The sequence below is a fragment of the Delphinapterus leucas genome, chromosome 11, assembly GCF_059928025.1.
Source record: "Delphinapterus leucas isolate spDelLeu-1000000601 "Yukka" chromosome 11, BTC_Dleu_Yukka2, whole genome shotgun sequence".
Lineage (NCBI taxonomy): Eukaryota > Metazoa > Chordata > Mammalia > Artiodactyla > Monodontidae > Delphinapterus > Delphinapterus leucas.
The window spans coordinates 62446798-62470366 of NC_143139.1; the positions used below are offsets into that span (position 1 = coordinate 62446798).

Here is a 23569-nt window from a genome sequence, read left to right on the forward strand (position 1 = left end):
TCTTTTGATTTACATTTGCATGGAACATCTTTTTCCATCCCCTCACTTTCAGTCTGTATGTGTCCCTAGGTCTGAAGTGGGTCTCTTGTAGACAGCACATATATGGGTCTTATTTTTGTATCCATTCAGCAAGCCTGTATCTTTTGGTTGGAGCATTTAATCCATTCACATTTAAGATAATTATCTATATGTATGTTCCTATTACCATTTTCTTAATCGTTTTGGGTTTGGTTTTGTAGATGCTTTTCTTCTCTTGTGTTTCCCACTTAGAGAAGTTCCTTTAGCATTTGTTATAGGGCTGGTTGGGTGGTGCTGAATTCTCTTAGCTTTTGCTTGTCTGTAAACCTTTTGATTCCTCCATCGAATCTGAATGAGATCCTTGCTGGCTAGAGTAATCTTGGTTGTAGGTTCTTCCCTTTCATCACTTTAAGTGTATCATGCCACTCCCTTCTGGCTTGTAGAGTTTCTGCTGAGAAATCAGCTGTAACCTTATGGGAGTTCCCTTGTATGTTATTTGTCATTTTTCCCTTGCTGCTTTCAGTAATTTTCTTTGTCTTTAATTTTTGCCAATTTGATTACTATGTGTCTCGGCATGTTTCTCCTTGGGTTTATCCTGTATGGGACTCGCTGTGCTTCCTGGACTTGGGTGGCTATTTCCTTTACCATGTTAGGGAAGTTTTCAACTAGAAACTCTTCAGATATTTTCTCGGGTCCTTTCTCTCTCTCTTCTCCTTCTGGGACCCCTATAATGCGAATATAATGCGAATATTGTTGCATTTAATGTTGTCCCAGAGGTCTCTTAGGCTGTCTTCAGTTCTTTTCATTCTTTTTTCTTTATTTTGTTCCACGGCAGTGAATTCCACCATTCTGTCTTCCAGGTCACTTATCTGTTCTTCTGCCTCAGTTATTCTGCTATTGATTACTTCTAGTGTATTTTTCATTTCAGTTATTGTATTATTCATCCCTGTTTGTTCTTTAATTCTTCTAGGTCTTTGTTAAACATTTCTTGCATCTTCTCAATCTTTGCTTCCATTCTTTCTCTGAGGTCCTGGATCATCTTCACTATCATTATTCTGAATTCTTTTTCTGGAAGGTTGCCTATCTCCACTTCATTTAGTTGTTTTTCTATGGTTTTATCTTGTTCCTTCAACTGGTACATAGCCCTCTGACTTTTCATCTTGTCTATCTTCTTGTGAATGTGGTTTTTGTTTCACAGGCTGCAGGATTTTAGTTCTTCTTGCTTCTCTAACTATCTTTTTAATTAAAGACAATTTATACTTACAAAGTTCTCTAAAAGAACTGCTAATCTGAATTTGGCTAAACTAATTATTTCATTTATTTTTTTCCCCCACATTATATAACAAATATATTTCTTACTTAGTTATTCTTCTTTTGGGCTTATTGTGCCACACTGAGTAACAAGTACCCTGCTAATATCTGTTGTTGTTAAAAATATACTTAAGATTTTAGAAAGTGATCATTCTTCTATTTCATTAAACACAGTTTTCTGAAAAATCAATATTACCTGAACATTTTACTTCTAATTAAAAAAAAATCTTTTTTAAATAATTTAACTATTTTAAGGACTATATATTACATATTTTAAGGACTATTTTAACTATTTTAAGGACTATATATTACATATATTTCTATTCACTTTTCTAGAGATTTCTCTAGAAAAGAGTAGAATTTTGACAGTAAAATAAGTCAGCCAACCCATAAAATTAAGCTAAATTTTTAGACATTTGTATGAGATTTCAATATCATTTTTCCTCTTTAAACCTAAAGCCAAATGTTTTAGCAGATTTTTAATCCAAAGTACAAGCACTGTTGATTTGAAATTCAAGGATGAAAATCTGACTTTATTTAAAATTTAACATTCATCTTAGTCTATATGTTATAAAATTAACTATTTAAATTATGTGATTCACTAAGTATGCACTATAGGTATTCTTTTGTGAATAAATTCCTGGTAAAAGCAGAATGGATTTCCAATAAATATTTCATCACTTTGGAGATTTATTTTAAGTGGGAAATAGATTCAATTTTGGTACAATTATCTATTACTAGTTGGGCAAGTGACAGAGTATAGATAAAACTCAGAGAGACTGAGAAATTATGATGAATTGTATTTGAATTTGTCATGGTATTGACAGTTTTCACAAACCTGTTCTTTTTCCTTTATGATAAATAAATGCAAATGAAATTATACTCAAGTATATGAAGATCCATCTATGAATCCAGGAGGTCGCTATTGATTTTCTATTATGAGATTCTTTGACTTATAAGAGAGTTTGTTTTTTTAAAAATACCTAACTGTCTTCTATCAGGAATATGCCAGATACTCAGAGAAGATAGATATGTGAGATGCCAAGTATCTATTCCAAACTTGGATATCGTTTCAGTTAGCACCATCTATCTTTTTTTTAAAAAAGTGTCTAAGGCTGGAATAGTCATTGGACATTCTCATGTATGAAGCAGTTTCCTGCAGAGGTAGTTGTCATGGTCCTGCCTTTTTTCATATATACTGGGAGACATTAAGTAGGGATAAACTGCTTACCATGGAGTGAAGAACCCAAGCCTGATTCTTTGGCTTTCTGCCGAAGAAAGAAAATGGAGAAAATGATGAATGACAAACACGTTATGGAGGAATTCTCCCCCCCTAGAGGCTGACAAAAATTCTAATTTTTAGGCTTGCTATCACTGCCAAGAAGGATACTCCTTGTATTTGTGCTCCTGATGGAAATATTGCTTCTGCTGAAACAGCACTCCAGTTCCTTGTTGTTGTGTTGGTGCTGTTATCTTATCTTCCTAATAGTGAGTCCTTTATTTCTGATAAAGATATTCATTTAAATGACTATGGGAGATCAAATTTATACACGGATTTTCGTTGAGACATAGCTTAAAATTACCCTTAATTCAATAAGAAAATAGGTGTTTTATAAAAATTTGATTTGTAAGCTTTTTAAATAATTTAACTATTTTAAGGACTATATATTACATATATTTCTATTCACTTTTTTAAAATTCCTGTATTGCTTTGGCTTGGTGAAACTAGATCTTCATAGTAGGAATTTTGTTGGATGAACAGTGCCAGAATCTAAGATGACATATGGCATTTAATAGGAGTGAGTTAGGAATTAATTCCAGGTTTTGTTCTTGAATGTAAAGAATCTATTTCCTAAGGGCAAAATAAATGAGAAAATCTAAAATCACTCATTTGACAAAAACTCAGGGTTTCCAGTTAACAGTAAATGCAATATGATGTACCAATGCAATAATAGTATTTATCTATGTAATATAATCATGGGTAGTATTAATAAGTTTGGTATCTGAAATGAGCAGTGTGATATCTTGCTTTATATGGTACTGGTCAGCTCTGGGTACCACCCTTTTAAAGCAATAAAGACTGTTCAGACCACATGTATAAGAGAATAACCAAGACATTATTTTTTAATTCTTTATTGCATTTACCTTCTTACATTTACAAGTAAGAGGTTGTAAGACACAACTTGAAAGGTCAGCCACGCATCTAAATCTACCAGGACATTAGCACTACATAAAATCAAACTCATTTGATAGTGAGCTATGAATAAGAATCTTTTACTTTTAAAGCTCCTAAATTCTGTTTGTTTCACAGGAGTCTGAACTGATCGAACTAAGAGAAACCATTGAAATGCTGAAGGCCCAGAACTCTGCTGCCCAGGCAGCCATTCAGGGAGCGCTCAACGGTCCAGACCACCCTCCCAAAGGTATGTTTAGAAATCTTGCCATTTTTCATCCAATCTGCTAGGAATCTATTTTTATTCATTAATTAGAGCAAAGCTGCTTTTACTCAGTCGCACTGCCTTTTATAATATATCAACATAAGTTGCTACTAATGCAGTCAGAATCTCAGAATTTAAGAACAGTAGGCTTCAGTATCAAACTGACCTTAAGGAAATTGCTTCTATAGTCCAACACTTTTCTCTGAGGAGGTTGGTTAATGTATTCATATCTGCCTTCAAGCAAAACAAACCTGGGAAGGAGTATGGAAATCTAGATCTGTATGTAAAAATACAGTAATCAATATGGTGAAGTAGTGGATACTGGGAGCAACTTGTCCTGGGTGGGGGCAATAAAAAGGTACATTTTCTGTAGAGAACTTAAAAAACAGTAAGAAAATGGACTAAACATTGGTGTATTTTTAATTATTACTGTGCTTCAGCAATTGGAAGCAATGATAAAATAATCTTCTCTGCCACCACCCCACTCCTTAAATTGTCACTGAAGAAATACTCTGTGATAATGTCATGTCATTGTTTTCTTTGCATAGGTTGTACTTATTCCTATTCTGACTCTTTTCAGTAGCATTCAATATGCTCAACTCTTGACCAGCTGAAAAATGTTTTCCTAAATCCTGAGTGCTCTGTCATCTCTCTTCGCATTTCCAGATGAATTTTGGGAAAGCTTGATGGAATCATTCAATGTCTTCAACAGCCAGTTACACTTCAGACCATGGGAGTGTGGTTTCTCTTTCCACTACTCCAGCAAAACTGTTCTCTCCAGCATCAATAATGACTTAGATGACTCTAAATCCAGTACAAAGTTTAAAATTCTTATTGTATTTGTTGTGCAAATAGCATTTGATGCTGATGTCCACTGCATCCTACTTGAAATATTCACTTCTTCTAATGCTCATGACATCCACATTCTTAGTTTTTCTTCTGCTCCTTTGAAATTTCTTTCAGTTTCTCTTGTAGATTCACTCATTTGTATGCATTTGTTAAATGTTGATGTTTCTTAGAATGCAGTCCTAAACTGTCTTCCATTATGATTTTATACATTATGATTCTCTTCATCTATCTAAAATTTTGTACAAGCTCATCTAGTACTCTACCTATAATTATTATTTGTGTTGATAACTGTCAAATATATCTCTCCAGGGCAGGCTCATCTCTTGAGTTACAGATCTGTATATCTAGCTGCCAAAGAGAAAACTCCATTAGGTTATCTTCGGATGTCTGTTTGTCACCTGAAAGTCAACAACCCCAAATTTGAACTTGTCTTCTTCCTTCTCAGACCTGCTTTGCCTTCAGTGTTCCTTTCTCAGTAAACAGCATCACCATCCTTCCATGTGGCCAGAAATCCTCCTCTTCGTACACAGTAAATCACTAAGTTCTATTGATTCCATCCATTAAATATATCTTGTTCCCTTTTCTCTGATCCTGCTATCACCATGCCTCATAGCTCCCCTGAACTATGACCACAAACTCCTAAGTCTCAAGGAGCCTTCCTGCTCTTCATCTTTCACCTCCTTATGCCATTCTTCACACTGAGACCAGAGCAGTTGTGTAACAATATATATTTAAAAGGTATCCCATTGCCTTTGGATGAAATACTAACTCCTTAACATGACATAATCTCTCTTGGCCAGCTTCGTTCATTCAACAAGTATTTATTGATATTACCATTTATGTGCTAGACACTGTTCTAGACCTTGTGTCTTGCTATTTTGTCGTGTTGTGTATTTCATATTTCAGCTATCCAGAACTTCTTTCAGTTCTTCAAAAGTTCTTTATATATTCTCTTTATTCTACTTGGAACTTTCTACCCTGTTTGTTCAGCATAAAACTTTTTGAGATCTTGCAAGAGTTAGCCTAAACATGCCTGCTTGTGCCTAAACTATATGAGGTCCCTCTGTGATGTGTTTCTGGAAATAAATGTACTTCCCTCATCAAAATTTGCATTAAGACACTTTGGTGCCTTAATTTGTTTATGGTCTGCCTTTCCTGGTCGATGGCAGGGTGGTCTGTTTTCTTAATCCTTAATCCTGCCCGTAATGATGGCTTGCACATAAAAGGGGCTTATTCAAATTTTATAGAAAGGACTAATACAATTTTTTAAAACTTGAAATTTAACTTATAGGAAAACAGTTATATAAAGTGAGATATACTTAAATTGAAGGACAAACTAGTTCTCTAGGGGCTACTTCTGTTAAGAATTTAGCAACTTTCCATGTGGGGGAGTTAATGTATATGCTGCATGGAAAATTACTGCATATTTAAAGCGTATCTTAGAGCTATAATAAAGCAGTTTATGTTCTAAATCTTCATGTCAGTAAATAGGTCCAGAAGGGATTTAAAAAGGCTTAATCCTTTCTTTACCACAGTACAAGTCACTGAAGTAAAACTTTCTGGAAAGATTCCTTTTATCTCAGGCAACAGGTAGCTTAATATATCTACTGGAATTGAAAAATAGGAATTCCTTTGCTCAGAAATGTGGGAGGGATACCTAAAATGAACAAAACGATAACAGTTAATATTCAACTTGGCTAAGAAAGATTAAAAAATAATTTTATAAGATTTAAAGCTAACAAAAACAAATAGTTATAAAGGGTTGAATGTATATAGAATATTCAGATTGTGTTTCTGTAGTAGTAAAACTCATATCAAGGCATATTGTAAATATTTAGAGAAGAGCATTCCAGGAGGGTCTTGAGACAGAAAAGAGATTAGTGCCTTTATGGAACTGATACAAGGAAGATAATGACGAAAGGTAAAGTAAGTAGAACCAGGTTGGAGAGATAAGTACTGACCAGATTACTGAGGAACATTTGGGCCATATTTAAGGGTTGAGGGCTTCCCTGGTGGCACAGTGGTTGAGAGTCCGCCTGCCGATGCAGGGGACATGGGTTCGTGCCCCGGTCCGGGAAGATCCCACATGCCGCGGAGCGGCTAGGCCCGTGAGCCATGGCCCCTGAGCCTGCGCAAGAGTTGAAATGTTTTCTATTCTTATTAAAATGGAAATCATTGGGCAGTCTCAGGTAAGGGAGTGATGGTGAGGTTTTTCTTTAAAAAGATTTCTCTAACTCTGGTTTGTAGAATGGTTTGAAGGTGAGTTGGACAGCTGTTCTTTCTTAGAGCAGGTAGGTGATGTTGGTGGCTTGAACTAGAACAGTGACGGTGCAGAAGGTGGGAAGTGGAAAATGAATGAATGAATAAACATATAACTGAAATAGATATTTTTAAAATAAGCTTCTCCATTCATTCAGATTGTTGATATTCATTTGGTCACCCATTCTTTACTGAGCTCTGCAATGCCACATGTACTCAGTCAAATACTTACAAACACTAGAAAAGAATTGCCAGAGAAAAGTAAAATGCATTCCCTTCATTCCATGGTATTATGGAAATTACACTCTTGCCAATCTTTATTGGAAATGCGGTCATAATTGAACATAACTAATACCTCCAAGGACTACTTTTGACCTACGGTTAACAAGAATTTACCTATCTTTTTAAAATTTGGGATTACTTGAAGTCAAATATAATTTATTAATTCTGGATATAATAAAAACTCTGGAATACTTTAACGCTTAATACATCTGTTTTATTTGTAAAAGTCAGTTATGAAGGGAAAAATAGAAAATACTAATCTTTTTCAGAAAAGCTTATAGCCAACTGTAGCAGAAATTTAAAACACAGATACCTACACATGTTCTTTTGTTGCTTATTCATATTATTTCCATATTAGTTGATTAAGGGATACTGTGCTCCTTTATTGTTAAATCAAAACAACACACATAAATACCTTGATTTAGGTTTTGGTACTGGTAATGTTTTGGACATGCAAAAGCAGTAAATGTTCTCATCATTAAAAAAAGATACTTTTGGACCAAACTCTAGGGATTCTTAAAAACAGGTCTGCCTTTACCCTCCTGTAAAATTTTTCAACATGGTTATTCTCTTAATGGAAAAATTAAAGCACTTATTGGTATGTATGTACATGAGATTAAGGATGGAGATATGTATATGCATATTATACACCCACACATATACTTATTTATTGTATGTTTTGAAAGTAACCAGTTACAGGTCCATTGCCATCAGCCATTTTACTGTTAAATTAGTCAACTGCAAAGCTTTGATTATATACTATTATTTCTATGGGAACTTTTTGAAAGCTATATAATAATTTCTGACATCTTTTAAGTTCCACTGAGATTTTTTTGCTTGGATAATATGCATTGATACCAATTATATATGACAATAGAAATGGCCTAAAAGCATATTTGACCTTAAAATAATTTTATGAATTATTAGTGTCTCCACTAACACTTAAGTTCACTGTGAGTAGAAATCATTTCAATTTTAATTTTAATGACTATAAATAAATCTTATAAGCTGATTGTATGGAGTAAGTGAGTATGTTCAAAATGTGATTTAGTATCAAATGGTATCCTCTTCAAAATATCGTATTATCTAGAGAAGCACTCCATGCTTTTTAGGAGTATATAGAGGTGATATCACCTGGCAATTAGTACAATAGACAGTAGGATACTTCTAAGTCTCAAGTTGGCTCCACTGTTTTTCAGCTACGTGACCACAGGGAAAATTTAATAATTACACTCATTTCAGTGGTTTGCTTTAAAATTACGTACTCCCAGAGCAGAGTAGTAAAAGCTAGCTTTATTATTACCTGTTATTATTGTTACTGCTATTACTCTTCCAAGTCATGGACAGGGGTTAGGGGTATGATGGAAGAATTACACTGTCTTAAGTATGATTTCTGTTTAATTCACAAATGCAGTCTACCCACATTCTCTCTTGAGGACCTTCGCCCCATTCGCTCCTTGACCTTGGTCAAGTTACTTAACTTCTTTGCGCTTCAATTGCTCCATCTGTGGTATGAAGTGCTTAGATGACTTGCAAGGTTTGTTTTGGCTCTAACAAGGTATGATTCCATGAAATGGAAAGTTAATATATTTGGCTTCGGTAGCTTTATTCAAAGGACAAATATTAAAAACACACAATTAATTATCATGCTATTAAGAGTTTCCTTTTACTCCATGGAACAAATCATTTGGAATAAATCATTTTGGAAGTGCTGTTTGATCCAGGTATTCAGTAAAAATCACTAGCATAGCAGTTCATTTTGGGACAAAACTCAGAATCCATTAAAACACCAATGCTACAGACTTACTTGAGATTCCCATTGAATCTTAATACAGATAACCCAGTTAATTAAAGCAAATATGGTTGTACTTTATTAAGCTTATAAAACCAAAACTGCATTGAAATAATCTGTACAAAGCCATGTTGACATTTATTAGAGGACTTCCTCTCAGAAAGCCTAAAAGTCTTGTTTGTTCAGATTGCAAGTTTTTATGAGTAAACACGATACTGTCTATCTGTGGCTAGATCTCCGCATCAGAAGACAGCATTCCTCCGAAAGCGTTTCTAGTATCAACAGTGCCACGAGCCATTCCAGCATTGGCAGTGGTAACGATGCTGACTCCAAGAAGAAGAAAAAGAAAAACTGGGTAAGCCATTAGCATTCATCTAGTTCAGAAGCTTATTACTGCCCAGTGAGTCAGGCTTTTTCCTTTTGGGCTTTAGAGATCCACAGCAGTTTACAGTGTCTCATTCAAGTGACTGACACCTCAAAGGCTACACTCATCACCAAGATTAGGGCAGCATGGTGCTGAAGAGCAAATGTTTTGGAGTTGGCACTAACTTAACTTGGATTTGAATCCCAACTTTGACACTTACTATTTGGATCTTAGGCAAGTGACCTCACCTTTTTGGGGAGCCTAAATTTTCTCATCTGGAAAAATTGGATAATTAATACTGACTTTATAGAGATACTGTAAAGAAAAATAGGGTAACATGTGTAAATAAATGGCTCCGAGCAGAGGCTTACTGTGGAGGTAGAGATGAAGAAGAAGAAAAAGACGATGGTGATGCTGATGGTGGTGCTGGTGGTGGTGCTGGTGGATGGCGGAAGTGGAGAAAAAATGGAATAAAAAAAGTAAAAGGGAAAGAAGAGACCTTGAAATCAACAGGGTTTTATAGCGTGAATAAAGTGTCACTGTATAAGAAATCAGCTATATGTATTTTTACCAAAAGAACATAGGATAAATATAAAAATGTACTTTAACAGAACTGTCCCTTAAGTTTGCTAGAGGTAGAATTTATGATATTAAGTAATTGCTGAAAAAACTGAGGGGAAGATGCTATCACTGCAGAATGTTTAAAAACAATGAAGTAAAGGATTTCTTTTAATGCCATGCAAGAAAAGTAGATGTTAAATAAGTAGAACTCTTGATGAAATCCAAAATATAACTAGCAGAGGATTTTACTGGAGTGCTTTCTGTAAATAATGAGAGAAATATCTTTTCTGTTTTAAAAAAAATGTTTATGCAGGTAATATTTTAAAATACTGATCAGCCTTCATTCCCTTGATTTGTAATTCCACACTCTTTCATGTTTCTGCAAGGTGAACTCTAGAGGAAGTGAGGTGAATATAAACCATGGACAATTTGGCATGCATCTATAAAAATACCCACCCTTGGCATGAATGCTATTCATTTTGGCAGGAGGCTTTTATACCTTTTAAAAACAGATTACCTTGTATGTCTTTTCTTTGTGTCTTTTCATTTTAATCTCCAGTTTTAAAGAGAAGTAAAACTACTTTCTGAATAGCGCTGTAGGCCATACCAACTCTGGTTTCTCATAGTCCGGGAACTGAAAATTTGAATAGAAACTCACAATTAATGAAGTGTTAGGTGAATTTGATTTCATTTTGCTTTTTAAGTTTATATTGTCAGCAGGCCCTGACTTGATTGTAGCGCTAAAGCAGCCATTTAAAACAAATTGCCTTGAAGAGAGGAGCCTTCTGAACGGAGATCCCTTCAAGGTACTTCGTTTTAAATGAGTGCTCTGACAGCCATGCCCTTGACCCTGCACTGTTTAAAAGCCTTCCATGTTTGCGCTGCGCTGGATTAATACAAGAATAAACCAAAAACACAAAACACGGTATCTTTTTTTTTTAGAGATACTGTGCTGCAGCTGTTAATCCTTTGCTTATACATACTGACCCCAGGCAGTGGCTAGGATGGCACCTGCAAACTAACGGCCCAAAGCAAGATGCCCCCAGTGCAAATAGACAAGGAAGGTAATTTCTGTCCTTCTTGCAGCTGAGAAGCTCATTCAAACAAGCCTTTGGGAAGAAAAAGTCCACCAAGCCTCCATCCTCACATTCGGACATTGAAGAGCTTACTGATTCGTCCCTTCCAGCGTCCCCCAAGTTGCCCCACAATGCGGGTGACTGTGGGTCAGCCTCCATGAAGCCCTCGCAGTCCGCCTCAGCGTAAGTCGCTCCCTCTGCCGGTTGCGGAAGTATTTGTTAAAGACAACTTCAGGCCAAGCCTAGATCTGTGTTCTAAATGGAACTGCAGCACCATCTCTATACCGATTATTTTCAGATCTTCCTTAGACTAGCAGACAGCATTTGTTTCTCTTCTGCTTTCCATACATTAGAAATTGAGTGTTCTTGATCTCATTCTCCCCTTTTCTAAGTTATTATTTTCACTTCTTTTCACTTGCATTTGTCCATGTATCTGTCTAACTGTGCATTAAATGCAGGTTACCCCTTGTCTGGCCACCAAAGAAACGGCAAAATGGCCCTGTGATCTACAAGCATAGATCCCGGTAAAATGGAGTGTGATGCATGAAAACTGCAAAGATCCTGGTTCTAACCTAAGCAGTGTTCACTCTTGCTTTTTCTAAAATCACTCGCATGCATTTCAACAATGACTACCTTCTCTGTCCTCCTGTTTTGGAAGTAAAATTTGGTTTCCTCAAGCCAAACTTCAATCCTTTGTTCTTTAATTGTGTTAGATGATCTAGCATAATTTTTTTTATAGTATCCCACTAGTTGATGTTACAAGAAAGAATAAAACATTTAGAATGTAAAACATGTGCTCTGATAATTCTCTTTGTTCTATATACTATTTAAATGAGATTTCCTTGTGTGCCCAAGACAGTGGCTCACCCAGAACTCATATAAAGCAGGGCCACTATTAGAACCATTTAAGACTCTTGTACACCCTGTATAATTTCCTGACTTAGAGGAAGGAACATAGCACTATCGTTTTGTGACCAGCAATGAGTCCCCACATTTTAAATGGAAAAGATATTCATTAACATAAAACAGATTCTTTTGACATACTTCCTACAAAGCTGTCTATAGAACAACAATAGGATATAATGTATATTACCTTCAGGCAGCCCCCAAGTAGCCTGCTCATTTGGGTTGAAACCTGTGATTCAGTTTCATTAGCTGATCTCCTAAATCAGCTGAGCCTACCAGGAGGATTATATAACACTCATCCATTATTTAAATATCCAAAACTAATCTCCCTGATTTATTTTCTACAATATTTAGATTGAATTTGATCGTAACCTGAAGATAGTATTGTGGCAAATAAGGTTATTCTTTGCAAAATTTTACAAAACAAGAAATCAGCATTTTAAGGACATAATAACTTTGCTTTAAACAAATTTCATGTTGCAAATAGAGGCTCAAGTCCCTTGAAAAATGGTAGAATGAGATGTAGTAATATTATGACTTTTCAGCTCCATAAACATCAGCAACAAGGGAATTTTGAGGATCACTTTATATACAGTAAAGATAGATTGTTTTTAAACTTCAGAAAATAGGAAGAAAAGATTAAAAGAGACGGCTACTATTTTCAGTTTTGAACCTGTGAATGTATTACTGTCTGTAAAACTCTTTTTCCTTTTCTCTAGGTATTGCCAGCAGCAAATAATCTATGTACCTGCTGGATAATATTGCAGTTCAGCTTTTAAAAGAAGCATTGCCTTTCGTAATCCTCTGGCTTCCCCAACCACTGATTTTGTGCTTGTTTCTTTCTTCAGGATCTGTGAATGCACAGAGGCTGAGGCAGAGATAATTCTGCAGCTGAAGAGTGAGCTCAGAGAAAAGGAATTAAAATTAACGGATATTCGGCTGGAGGCCCTCAGCTCTGCTCATCATCTCGATCAGATCCGGGAAGCCATGAACCGAATGCAGGTCGGTCCGAAAGCACCTTCAGGGAACAAACAGGAGAGATTTAAAATGCTGCTTATTCTCTTCTCTTAGTTATTATAAAAACAAATCTCATGTTTAAATCCTTTTTGGAAATGCACTCTGTTTATTCAGTCTCTGCACCTCATTTCTCAATACTGGATGGAGAATTTTGTCAAATCCAGGTTTGGAAGTGGAAGTGCAAACTGGCCAGTTGCACTCAAGGACCATTGAAGGCACTGTACTAGAGCTAAGGTTCTAGAGAAACTACTACAGCCCTTGCTTCTTCACTTTTCCATGATTTACCCTTATGGTAACTTTTTCCTATTCTTTTGAAATCTGACTTTACCTGTTTTCTATTGAAAAACAAACGTAATGAGGAATCAACAGAAATATAACACAAGCTTTCTAAATATGAAAGTAAGTGTGATATAGAATGCCATCTGTAGAAGTAAAGCTTTTCTATTTTTTGGAAGCATCTGAAGGCTAAATTCAGAATCAGTCTGTGCTCAGACTAAGTTTTCGTTTTATTATGGTCAACCAGTAATCACTTGGTACCACAAGATGACTGAAATAGGAAAAGCTCATTGCTGAGCAGATTCATCTGCCAATGGATATATTCATCAATAGGCTTGTGTTGTTTTTATGAGCTTAGTGCCCCATTTTGAAGGAACAAAAACTTTTTCAGACGTTAGTTAGGATCCTGAGGTGGTAATTTTAAATCACCTTATTTATATTATTTTTGTTTTACTGTGGTTTTCAACTCTCCCTGAATTCAGAGTATTACAAGCAGCATTATTTTCTATGAGATTTTAACATTACTTTCATTTAAAATTTTTTTTTTAATTTTTTATTTTATTGAAGCATAGTTGATTTACAATGTCATGTTAGTTTCAGGTGTACAGCACAGTGATTCAGTTATATGTATATAACTGAATATATATATACATATATAGATTGATATAGATATAAAAAGATATTCTTTTTCAGATTCTTTTCCCATATGGTTATTAAAAAATATTGAGTATAGTTCCCTGTGCTATACAGTAGGTCCCTGTTGGTTATCTATTTTTATATATGTAGTAGTGTGTATGTTTACTTTTAAAATGAGAAATGGTATGAACTCTTCAATTATGTTATTCTTAATTCACATAAGACCATGTCATATTTGGAAAACTCCTCAAATATATGATAGATTTTTAAAAAATTCTACTGGTTAGTGTGTGTATTTGTGAATAGCTGAATATGTGTATGTGAGAGACAGAGAAAGGGATTCCTTTTCCTTCTTTGGAAGGAAATCCTGTTTTCATAATTTGTGTTTGTTTATTTAATATGTCACCACATGGTTTATTTAATACATGAACCGATTGACCCTGTTAAAAGAGTTGGTACCCTTTTCTCAATCAAGCTAGCTCTATGTTTTTCATGTTTTCCATCTTCACAACAGAATGAGATTGAAATACTGAAGGCTGAAAACGACCGGCTGAAGGCAGAAACGGGGAACGCTGCGAAGCCAGCTCGGCCCCCATCTGAGTCCGCAAGTAGCACTTCCTCCTCATCCTCACGCCAGTCCTTAGGACTCTCTCTGAACAATTTGAACATCACGGAGTCTGTTACCTCAGGTGATTTTGTGCACACACCTGCCTGAATCAAAGCATACCTCTGACTTCATAAGCCCGGAGACCTTGAATTTGGAGACCCTTACCCAAGCTGCAGCTCTCACCCATACCCTCTTAAAAATGTTAACGGCCTAGCTCTCAGAAATAGTCCTTTTTCCTCTTATAAATTTATTTTACTTCATTATCATTTTAATTTCTTTTATTTATTTACTTTTGGCTGCGTTGGGTCTTCGTTGCTGCACACGGGTTTTCTCTAGTTGTGGAGAGCGGGGGCTACTCTTCATTGCGGTGCGTGGGCTTCTCATCGCGGTGACTTCTCTTGTTGCAGAGCACGGGCTCTAGAGCACAGGCTCAGTAGTTGTGGCACACGGGCTCAGTAGTTGTGGTGCACGGGCTCAGCTGCTTCACGGCATGTGGGATCCTCCTGGACCAGGGCTCAAACTGGTGTCCCCGGCATTGGCAGGCGGACTCTCAACCGCTGTGCCACCAGGGAAACCCCTTCATTATCATTTTAAAAGAACATTCTGTGTGAAAGAGTATGAAGACATAGAGATATGGTTTTCTTATCAGTTTTTAAAACAGTTACTTGTGTTTGAGAAGTACTGCCTCCAGGGTTACAAATAGGATGAAAAAGTAATACTCTCAGTGATGATTGTTAGTACTAATGAATATAATACTCAGAACTCCATGCAATTTGATAGTGTTTTAAGTGTACGAAGCCCGTATACAAGTGTATCAGGACCTATTCCTAAATTTGACTAGATGATCCTACGTGATGTGGCCCAGGGAGAACATAATGCTACTACATCACCCAGACTGCAGCTCTATTAGATTTTCAACAAACAAAAAGAACACACTGGATTCTATTATTGTATTCAATGGTACTAATGATGGAAAAAGGGTACAGTTTTATTCAGTTGCAAATAGAATCATATGACATAATGTTGTCTTAATAGCTGATGAACTATTCAGTTATAAAGTATAACTGCTCCTCTGGCATCGAATCATTCTATGTATATAAGACTTAGTTGAAGAAAGATTTACATGAGGATCCGCAGTGATTGCAAAGCACAGCCACTAGATGACGCTTGGAAACCAATAATATGTATACATGTTCCTGGGCAATTTTAGATCCCATGATAGAATTGAGAAACTTCATGGCTTGCCTTAAATTACACCAAAATATAGAAAAAGAAGATAAAGATGAAAAGCGAAAAAGAAAAAAAAAAGGAATACAGCAAGCTGATATTGATGATATTTTAATGAATCATATCTCTTGCTTCTAAAAGGTCAGAATTTTTAAAATTCTACTAATTACGTCTGCCCTTCATGGTGTAAAATGAATGGCCCAAATGCATACTTGCTTTCTTCTTATAAAAGGTAACTAGAAACTAAAAGGCAAGTAGGAATTTCCTGAAGTTCATGAAAACAACGTTTATACCATTTGGCAGGGACTGGGGAAGGAAAATGAATTTTGAGAATACTCATCAAGTAAAAGAAATATTGGTAGCTAAGAAAAAACAGATGTCATAATTAAATGAACTTATAAATCATTAGGTAAAATAAAACTATGGAAATATGGTAATAACTTGAATGTGTAAATTGTCTATGAAGTGTTATCATCCACATTCTTCAAAAGATGGGAAACAAAAGAAAGAACAAAAATTTTAAATGTATAGAATCTGAGAGTCCTGAGTCACATCCTATACATTGGCTTGCCGGTGATGAACCTGAGAGAGGTGAGGTAGGAGCCACACCTAGTGGCAGTCAGTGCCTGCCTATGTCCTGGAGCTTCACTTCTAAGGAGAGAAAAGGACTGGTACCTTATAGGATGGCTTAATGGTGGGATTTTACTGCCTGTTACATGATTTTGGTTTAGCCTATGGAAATATGATAAGGTCTGAAGGAGGCAAATTTAGTACTGAAGGTAGTTTAGGAAGAACAGCCATATAAAAAGGAAACCAAAATTAATGTCTAGGAAAGACTAGGACTCATAAAGATAAATATAAAATCAAAGAAATTAAATTTACATTTTCTGTGTCCATCTAACTGATGGCCGTGATTCAGAATTTGGGGCAATTTGGTGAGGAGAGGTGTTTTTTTTTCAAAAATGTGTTTTATAATTACCCGTTTCATGGTTTATTTTTAGTCCTATATTATTTTATTTCCTCAACTATTTTTCAGTAGCGATACTTGTGTCTGAACTAGCAAGAAAAATGTAAATCACTTGACATCACTTGACTAGGATACTTTTCAAGTCAAGTTTTCATTGCCTTCACTCTTGTTTAGTGGGTTCAAAATTGGAAATCAAAAGTGCCTTTATGCTGAGGCTTTTTAATAGAAAAAGTTTCTAGAGTTCATGGTTTGTTTTTTTTAAAAAAAGAAGTAGGCAGGAGAGAGGCTAATTGACAAATGTCCAGTTCCTGAAATAATAGTGCATGTTCCATACATCCAGGGAAGACAGAAGTTTGAAAAACCTTCAGTTTTTGTCAGAATTTCACTTGACTGTAACCAGAGTGGCAAATCTTTTTTCAAAATGTTGACAGAGGACTCTAACTTATTTTCCATGAAACAACACAGAGAACCCTTATCTCAAACTGGCTGTTATTTGTTTTTACTCAGAGTTGTTTGTTCAGGCGATCATCCCATCAATGTACTGTGGGTGGGGGGGTGTACATTGACTCACTCACCCAGAGTGAGTCATGATGTGCTCCTTCCACTGTCAACACAAGGAGTTAGAATAAACACACAGGGAAAAGGAGTAATGGTTAGAACAGATAAACTTACTAAACACGGAGGATAAAGTGCTTTAAAAGTGTTTTCTATTATGTTCTCAATAACCCTACGAAGCTGGTGCTTTTGTGCCCCAAGAATTAGGAAAGTGATTATGATAATTTTTCAAGATTATGCATCCAATAAGTGATAGAGCTAATATTTGAGCCCAGATCTGGATGATTCCAGTGCCTGACTCTTAACTACTGTATTCATTTTGCTAAAGCACTTAAAACATTAAAGATTACCTTGTTGAGAATGTATACTCCAAAAGAGCAGGGAATTCATCTTCCTTCTCACCATGGTATTCATTCCCAATGCCCAGCACAGTTCCTGATTTCTTTTTTTTTAATAAATTTATTTATTTATTTTTGGCTGCGTTGGGTCTTGGTTGCTGTGTGTGGACTTTCTCTAGTTGCGGCGAGTGGGCGCTACCCTTTGTTGTGGTGCGTGGGCTTCTCGTTGCGGTGGCTTTTCCTGTTGCGGGGCACGGGCTCTAGGCACACGGGCTTCAGTAGTACCAGCATGCGGGCTCAGTAGTTGTGGCTGGTGGGCTCTAGAGCACAGACTCAGTAGTTATGGCGCACGGGCTTAGCTGCTCCGCGGCATGTGGGATCTTCCCAGACCAGAGCTCGAACCCACGTCCCTGCATTGGAAGGCAGATTCTTAACCACAGCTCCAGCAGGGAAATCCACAGTTCCTGATTTCTGTGATGCTTAATAAACTGTCAGCTAAAAATAAATATTTTTGAATATTTATGAAGTTATGAATAATTGAGCAAAGTACTAAAGGGGTAATTTGGTCATGAATTACAAGATATTTAGATGTGAACGATAAGCCACTTTAAACTTTTGAGAAAAGGAGCAAGAAGAGAATTAAAATGACACTTAAGGACGAGGTTTGAGTTGGATAGGAAGAATGGTGAGAGACTGGGAGGATGTTATACTAGTAAAAAAAATTAATAAATTTCAGTAAGGGAGATTGTCTGACAATTTAAAAATTTCTAGCAAAAAATCTCCATATTCCTTAAACTCTAAATGTGCTTTTGATTGTTATGGTGTTATGGCATTTTTTAAACTCCTTCCTTTTGCAAAATTGCATATTCCTAATTATTAAGATAATAGAAGCATTTTATTTTCAGAAGGCACTTGATGAAATTGTTGCTTCTATAATGGTACAGTCACAGTCCTTGGCTCTCTAAATTTACACTTTGAGCAGTTGAGTCCTCTTGTCACCTGGCACATGTGCTCTTCAACACGTAACCAAGTTTTCTTTGTCCCCAGAAAACTATCTTCATATTAAACATAATAGCATCCTTGTCAAAGGAAAACATATATGTGGGATAGTTTGCCTTAATCATTCTCCAAACTGGACATTAATCTCATATATTTTGAAAATTAATCTTTAATCACATTTTAAGGTTGGTGGGTTAAAGGTTAGCTAGCTTTATCATGCTTCTGTAACTCTTAGCTGATTACTAGAAGTATTATTTTGGTTTTGAAGCTATAAGCATAAAGAGAACAGGAAAGCAATAATTAATATATTTCTGCGGGGAAGTATAATGCCATGGTTGAAATTCAAAACATTACCTAAAATTATCAATACGAGGTGAGTAGTCATATAGCAGGGAATGTGCCAAATGCTTGAAAATCATTTCAGTTGACAGTCAGTCTCACCACCTTTGCATTCATAACTACATGGGTGATGAGCTTGGATGTTTTTGGTTGGATAGAAAACTCAGATTGCTTTTCAGTTTGTCACGGTTATAATGGTAACTGACTATTACTCAGGTATTACTCAGACCTGTGCATAATAGAAAAAAGGAACCCCTTATTGCCTCATCTAAATGCAATGGGTGCCCAACACTTGGGTGAAGATCTTTGGAAGCAGAAATAAATTCTTAGATGGAAACTTTAACCCAACACAGTCACTCATCTTCTTGGAAGCTGAGGTTTTTCAAACCAGTTAGGTTAGAATGGGTGGCAGAAAATCTGAATATTCCCATTGAAAGATGTAAAACTATGAGGGAGAAAACGATGACAGTAAAGAAATCCAAGCTAATGTGACTCTATTGTATGTGTGTGTGTTTGTGTATGTTTCTTTGAAAATTTGGTAGATATTTTGCTCGATGATGCTGGTGATGCAACCGGACATAAAGATGGCCGCAGCGTGAAAATTATAGTCTCCATAAGCAAGGGCTACAGTCGAGCAAAGGTATTTCTTTAACCTTAAGTTCTTTATTACTAAAGGATGAGAATGACCATGAATCAAATAAGTATTTGTCATAAATATACTATCAGCGGTGTTTGTCCTGGCATTGGCCTAATCTATTATAAAAGCATGAAAGTTAGGGACTTGAAAGAAATGACATCATCCTATAGGTAAAAATGTGTCTCAGTATGTCATGTTCATTCACTGAAAACAATATTGGTTGTCAGCCAACCTCATTTCTAAAACCAAAAAAGCACATTGCTTTCTTTGACATTAACATTTTGTCTACCTAAATACAGGTGATGTTTATGATGTATAGAAACATGTTGCTAGAGCTGCCAAGATGGTCTTTGTACAAAGAAGAGACTATAAGTTATATGGCTCTTCTAGACACTGGAAAGATATATTTTATTGAACTCAAATTCCATTGACACTACTTGTGTGTATCATTTTAAAGCAAGGTCTTAGATGATAAGGCAAATATTCTAATTTTTCTGGAATCAAATATTGCCTTCAAATTGGCAATACCATTCTGACCCTAGCCTCTTCTTGAAACTAAAACTATTATTTCAAGTTGAAATTGTAGTTCAGTGGCCAAAACTACAAATTTATAAGTATCCAAAAATGTTTTATCAGACAGAAAAACAAAAAAGTCTTTAGAATTTTAAGATAATTGAAGTATTGAAGTTTGAAAAGTGAGCTAGCAATTGTGAATTTTTACACTGTGCATATATTCCAAGAATTCTAATGCCATAAACTTTCTGCTTGAGCTGCAGATCTGTGCCTGAATTTCCCAAGTGGGTCTTTATGTAAAAGCCTGTAATAGCCTCAGTGAAGCTTAGATAGTCTAATGATCTCTGATTTGAAAGCAGCTGCTGAAGAGCACTGTATGCATGTCCATTTTGGCTCAGTTACAATAACGCTGTAAAACAAGTTTTCTTTTTCAAAATAATTCTGAAAGATAATATTTTTGAACATTGGAAAGTAGTTGTCTTAGTCTTCTTGGGTTACCATAACAAAATACTATAGATTGGGTGGCTTAAACAACAGAAATTTATTTTCTCAAAGTTATTAAGTCCAAGATCAAGGTGCTGGCTGATTTGTTTCCTGGTGTTTCCTCTTTCTCCTTGGGTTGCAGATGACTGCCTTCTTCCTGTGTCCTCACTTGACCTTTCCTCAGTGTGTGTACTTGGGGAGAGAGAAAGAGATCTCTCTCCTACTTCCCCTACTTAGAAGGCCACTAGTCCCATGATGAGAGACCCACTCTCATGGCCTAATCTAGCTCTTATTGCCTCCTGCTGGCTCCATTTCCAAATACCATCAATTGGGGGTTGAGGCTTTAATATACGAATTTGGGGGGAGGGACACAAACATTCAGTCTATAACAGTTGTTACAAAATAAGAATGGTTTGCTGTGAATTTCTCAACTTTTTCTGTAACAGATATTGGCTTCAGGTTATATCTAAATAGTGCTGATAATCATTTACCCTTATAAAGTTAAATGTTGCAGATGAAGAAATTGAGGCTCTGAGCCAGCTAAGTGACTTGAACTAGCATCACATTTCTTAATTACATGGTAGATGTTGTGTGTTGTGGAATCCATGTCTTCTAACACCTGACTCAGTTATTTTTCTACCACCTCTTAAGGACTATGCAAGTTGGTGACTAGAATCAGGATTGTGATATATCAACTGTCTAATTATATATACTGGTGTCGTGATCACTATCTCATGTAACCATTCCAGTCAATATAAAAACGGCTTCAGTTAGACTATAAATTGAATTGCTTACTTTTCTAATATATGTAGAAATTCCTCAAAATCCCATCCTACAAAAACGATAAATTTGGGACCTTTGTTTGTATTATAAAGGAGTTCTTTGCTTGACAAAATGAGTCCTGTAGGATTCCCTGGCAAGTTCTTCTAAATATTGAATTTTCTGATACATTCAAAATGGGACCTGTGAATATGTGAATGCCATACTACCATGGATAACTTATTTTTCAAAACTGGATTGGATTTTAGAAATAATCTAAATAAAAAAACAAACTGAGTTTTGGACTTAACAAAGATAAGATCACAAAAACATTATGATGAGGCTCTAGGACTCATGATATAGTTCTGTTCCATCTCTATCACTATTTCCCTCCTACCAAGCTGCTTCTCTTCAGGAATGCACCCACTGCATTAAAACGGAAGACTTGTTCTCTCCTGGCCCTTTCCCTTCTACTGAACAGGTCATGAATCAGTTTTCCTTGACCATACCACTTCATCTAATCTCTTTCTCTCTTGTTTTTGTTGCTATCCTGTTACTTTGTTAGTTAGTTTGTTTGTTTGTTTGTTGGGGTATTTTGTATAATCCACTGTGTATGTCTGTTATTATAAAACCCATAGGTTTAATATATATTTTAGTGTTAATCACCACGAATATTAATATTTTTTAGTAGAAGATATCATAATAAAAAAAGACACACAGTTGGATTTTATCTTGTTTTATTTTGTTCTTACTTAGGATCAGAAGTCTCAGGCATATTTGATAGGATCCATTGGTGTCAGTGGAAAAACCAAGTGGGATGTCTTAGATGGTGTAATTAGACGTCTCTTTAAGGTAAGTTGTGCAAGACATCCTGATATTAATTTTCAAATGTGTTTCATTTTGGATGCTTCCCTTAGCTTTAATGGCATAGAGATATCTGCTTTTCCTCTCTTCCATTTCAAATATTAAGGAAAGTTTTCTCTCTTTATGCTGTTTGATATTAATTGTTCTTATATTAACCATTTCTAAAATTCTTGATAGCTAGCTTCACATCCCCATGAGTTTTGTATTTGTTGTAGAGGAGTTGGACCTCTGTTTTGACTTTCCTTTTTTGTGTATACCATTTCAGGAATATGTGTTCCGAATTGATACATCCACTAGCCTTGGTCTGAGCTCTGACTGCATTGCCAGCTACTGTATAGGAGATTTAATTAGATCCCATAACCTAGAAGTGCCTGAACTGCTGCCTTGTGGATACCTTGTCGGCGATAATAACATCATCACTGTGAACCTGAAAGGTAAAAATAAAAATGAAAAGCACAGTTGTATTTTTTTTACCAACATTTCTTTTCTTTTCTTTTTTGCAGTTTCCCTTCAAATTTTCCTATTTGAAAACTATGTTAACCACTTTGATAATTTTGATATGATATGAGCTGTATTTATATTTAAAACACTAAAATCCTACTAAAAACACAAAAATCCAAGTAAATGAAATTCTTTGAGTTTTGAGATGTAATTTCAAAGTTTCTCCAAGACTCAGAAAAACAAATGTGATGTAGCGAATTTCAGTTTTCTAGATTTTCTCCATTATCATCTTAGATTTAGGGGAGATTCAAAAAGTTTATTGCATATTCCAAGGTAATATATTCATTCTTTTACCTTTAATTTTAAAATATGTATTCCCAATAAGTACCCACTGGGGATAGAGAATGGAAGTTAAGAATCAGGGATGAGAAATTCTCTTTGCTTTGAATAATGTGACTAATTCTAGGCAAATGGAATACCTAAAGTATGCTTGTATCCATAATCCTTGTTCATGTATGTTAAAGAGTCAGAACACATCTATATAAACTATGGATTAATAGAGGGATTTGTCAATATTTGATTTTATGATTAAGGTAATTGGGTGCGTAAAAGGAGAAACTGTTGCTCTTCTTAATTCCTTGCCAAATACCTATTATATTTATATTCTTCAAAAGCTTAAGGGGTGGTACAGCTGGGATGTATAATGAGAGCTAGAGGGAAATAAAGAGAAGGAGGAAAGAGGAAGAAAAAGAGAAGAACATACACACTTTTATACTTTTAATTTTTACACTTATTCTTAACAAAACTACCACCTTCAAAGAGAAGGAGGATTTTATGATAGAATTCATAGTAATGCTTCCATCTCTTTGTGGAAACATAAGTGAGAAGCATGAAATAGACGAGGGAAGTCTAAGCAAAGAGGAAAAACCTGCTTTCATTTGGATGTTCACTCTGCCTTATTACTGATGTTTTCTGTCTTAAAATAGCAACACACGTGGGATGGAAATGTCAAGGAAAGTATCTTGCAAGGACTGCATTCCAATGGCTAACAAAGC

The 23569-nt window shown here is 35.7% G+C and overlaps 1 protein-coding gene across 1 annotated transcript in view; it reads left to right on the plus strand.

The window, feature by feature from the left end:
* LOC111167248 (neuron navigator 3) overlaps nucleotides 1-23569 on the plus strand; it is a 163779-nt gene that overhangs the window by 117982 nt on the left and 22228 nt on the right. The window contains exons 16-23 of the mRNA XM_022559895.3: nucleotides 3641-3752; nucleotides 9183-9304; nucleotides 10961-11133; nucleotides 12705-12858; nucleotides 14300-14474; nucleotides 19360-19457; nucleotides 21966-22061; nucleotides 22339-22507. Coding sequence (XP_022415603.2) covers nucleotides 3641-3752; nucleotides 9183-9304; nucleotides 10961-11133; nucleotides 12705-12858; nucleotides 14300-14474; nucleotides 19360-19457; nucleotides 21966-22061; nucleotides 22339-22507 — 1099 coding nt within the window. The remainder of the gene's footprint in view (nucleotides 1-3640; nucleotides 3753-9182; nucleotides 9305-10960; nucleotides 11134-12704; nucleotides 12859-14299; nucleotides 14475-19359; nucleotides 19458-21965; nucleotides 22062-22338; nucleotides 22508-23569) is intronic.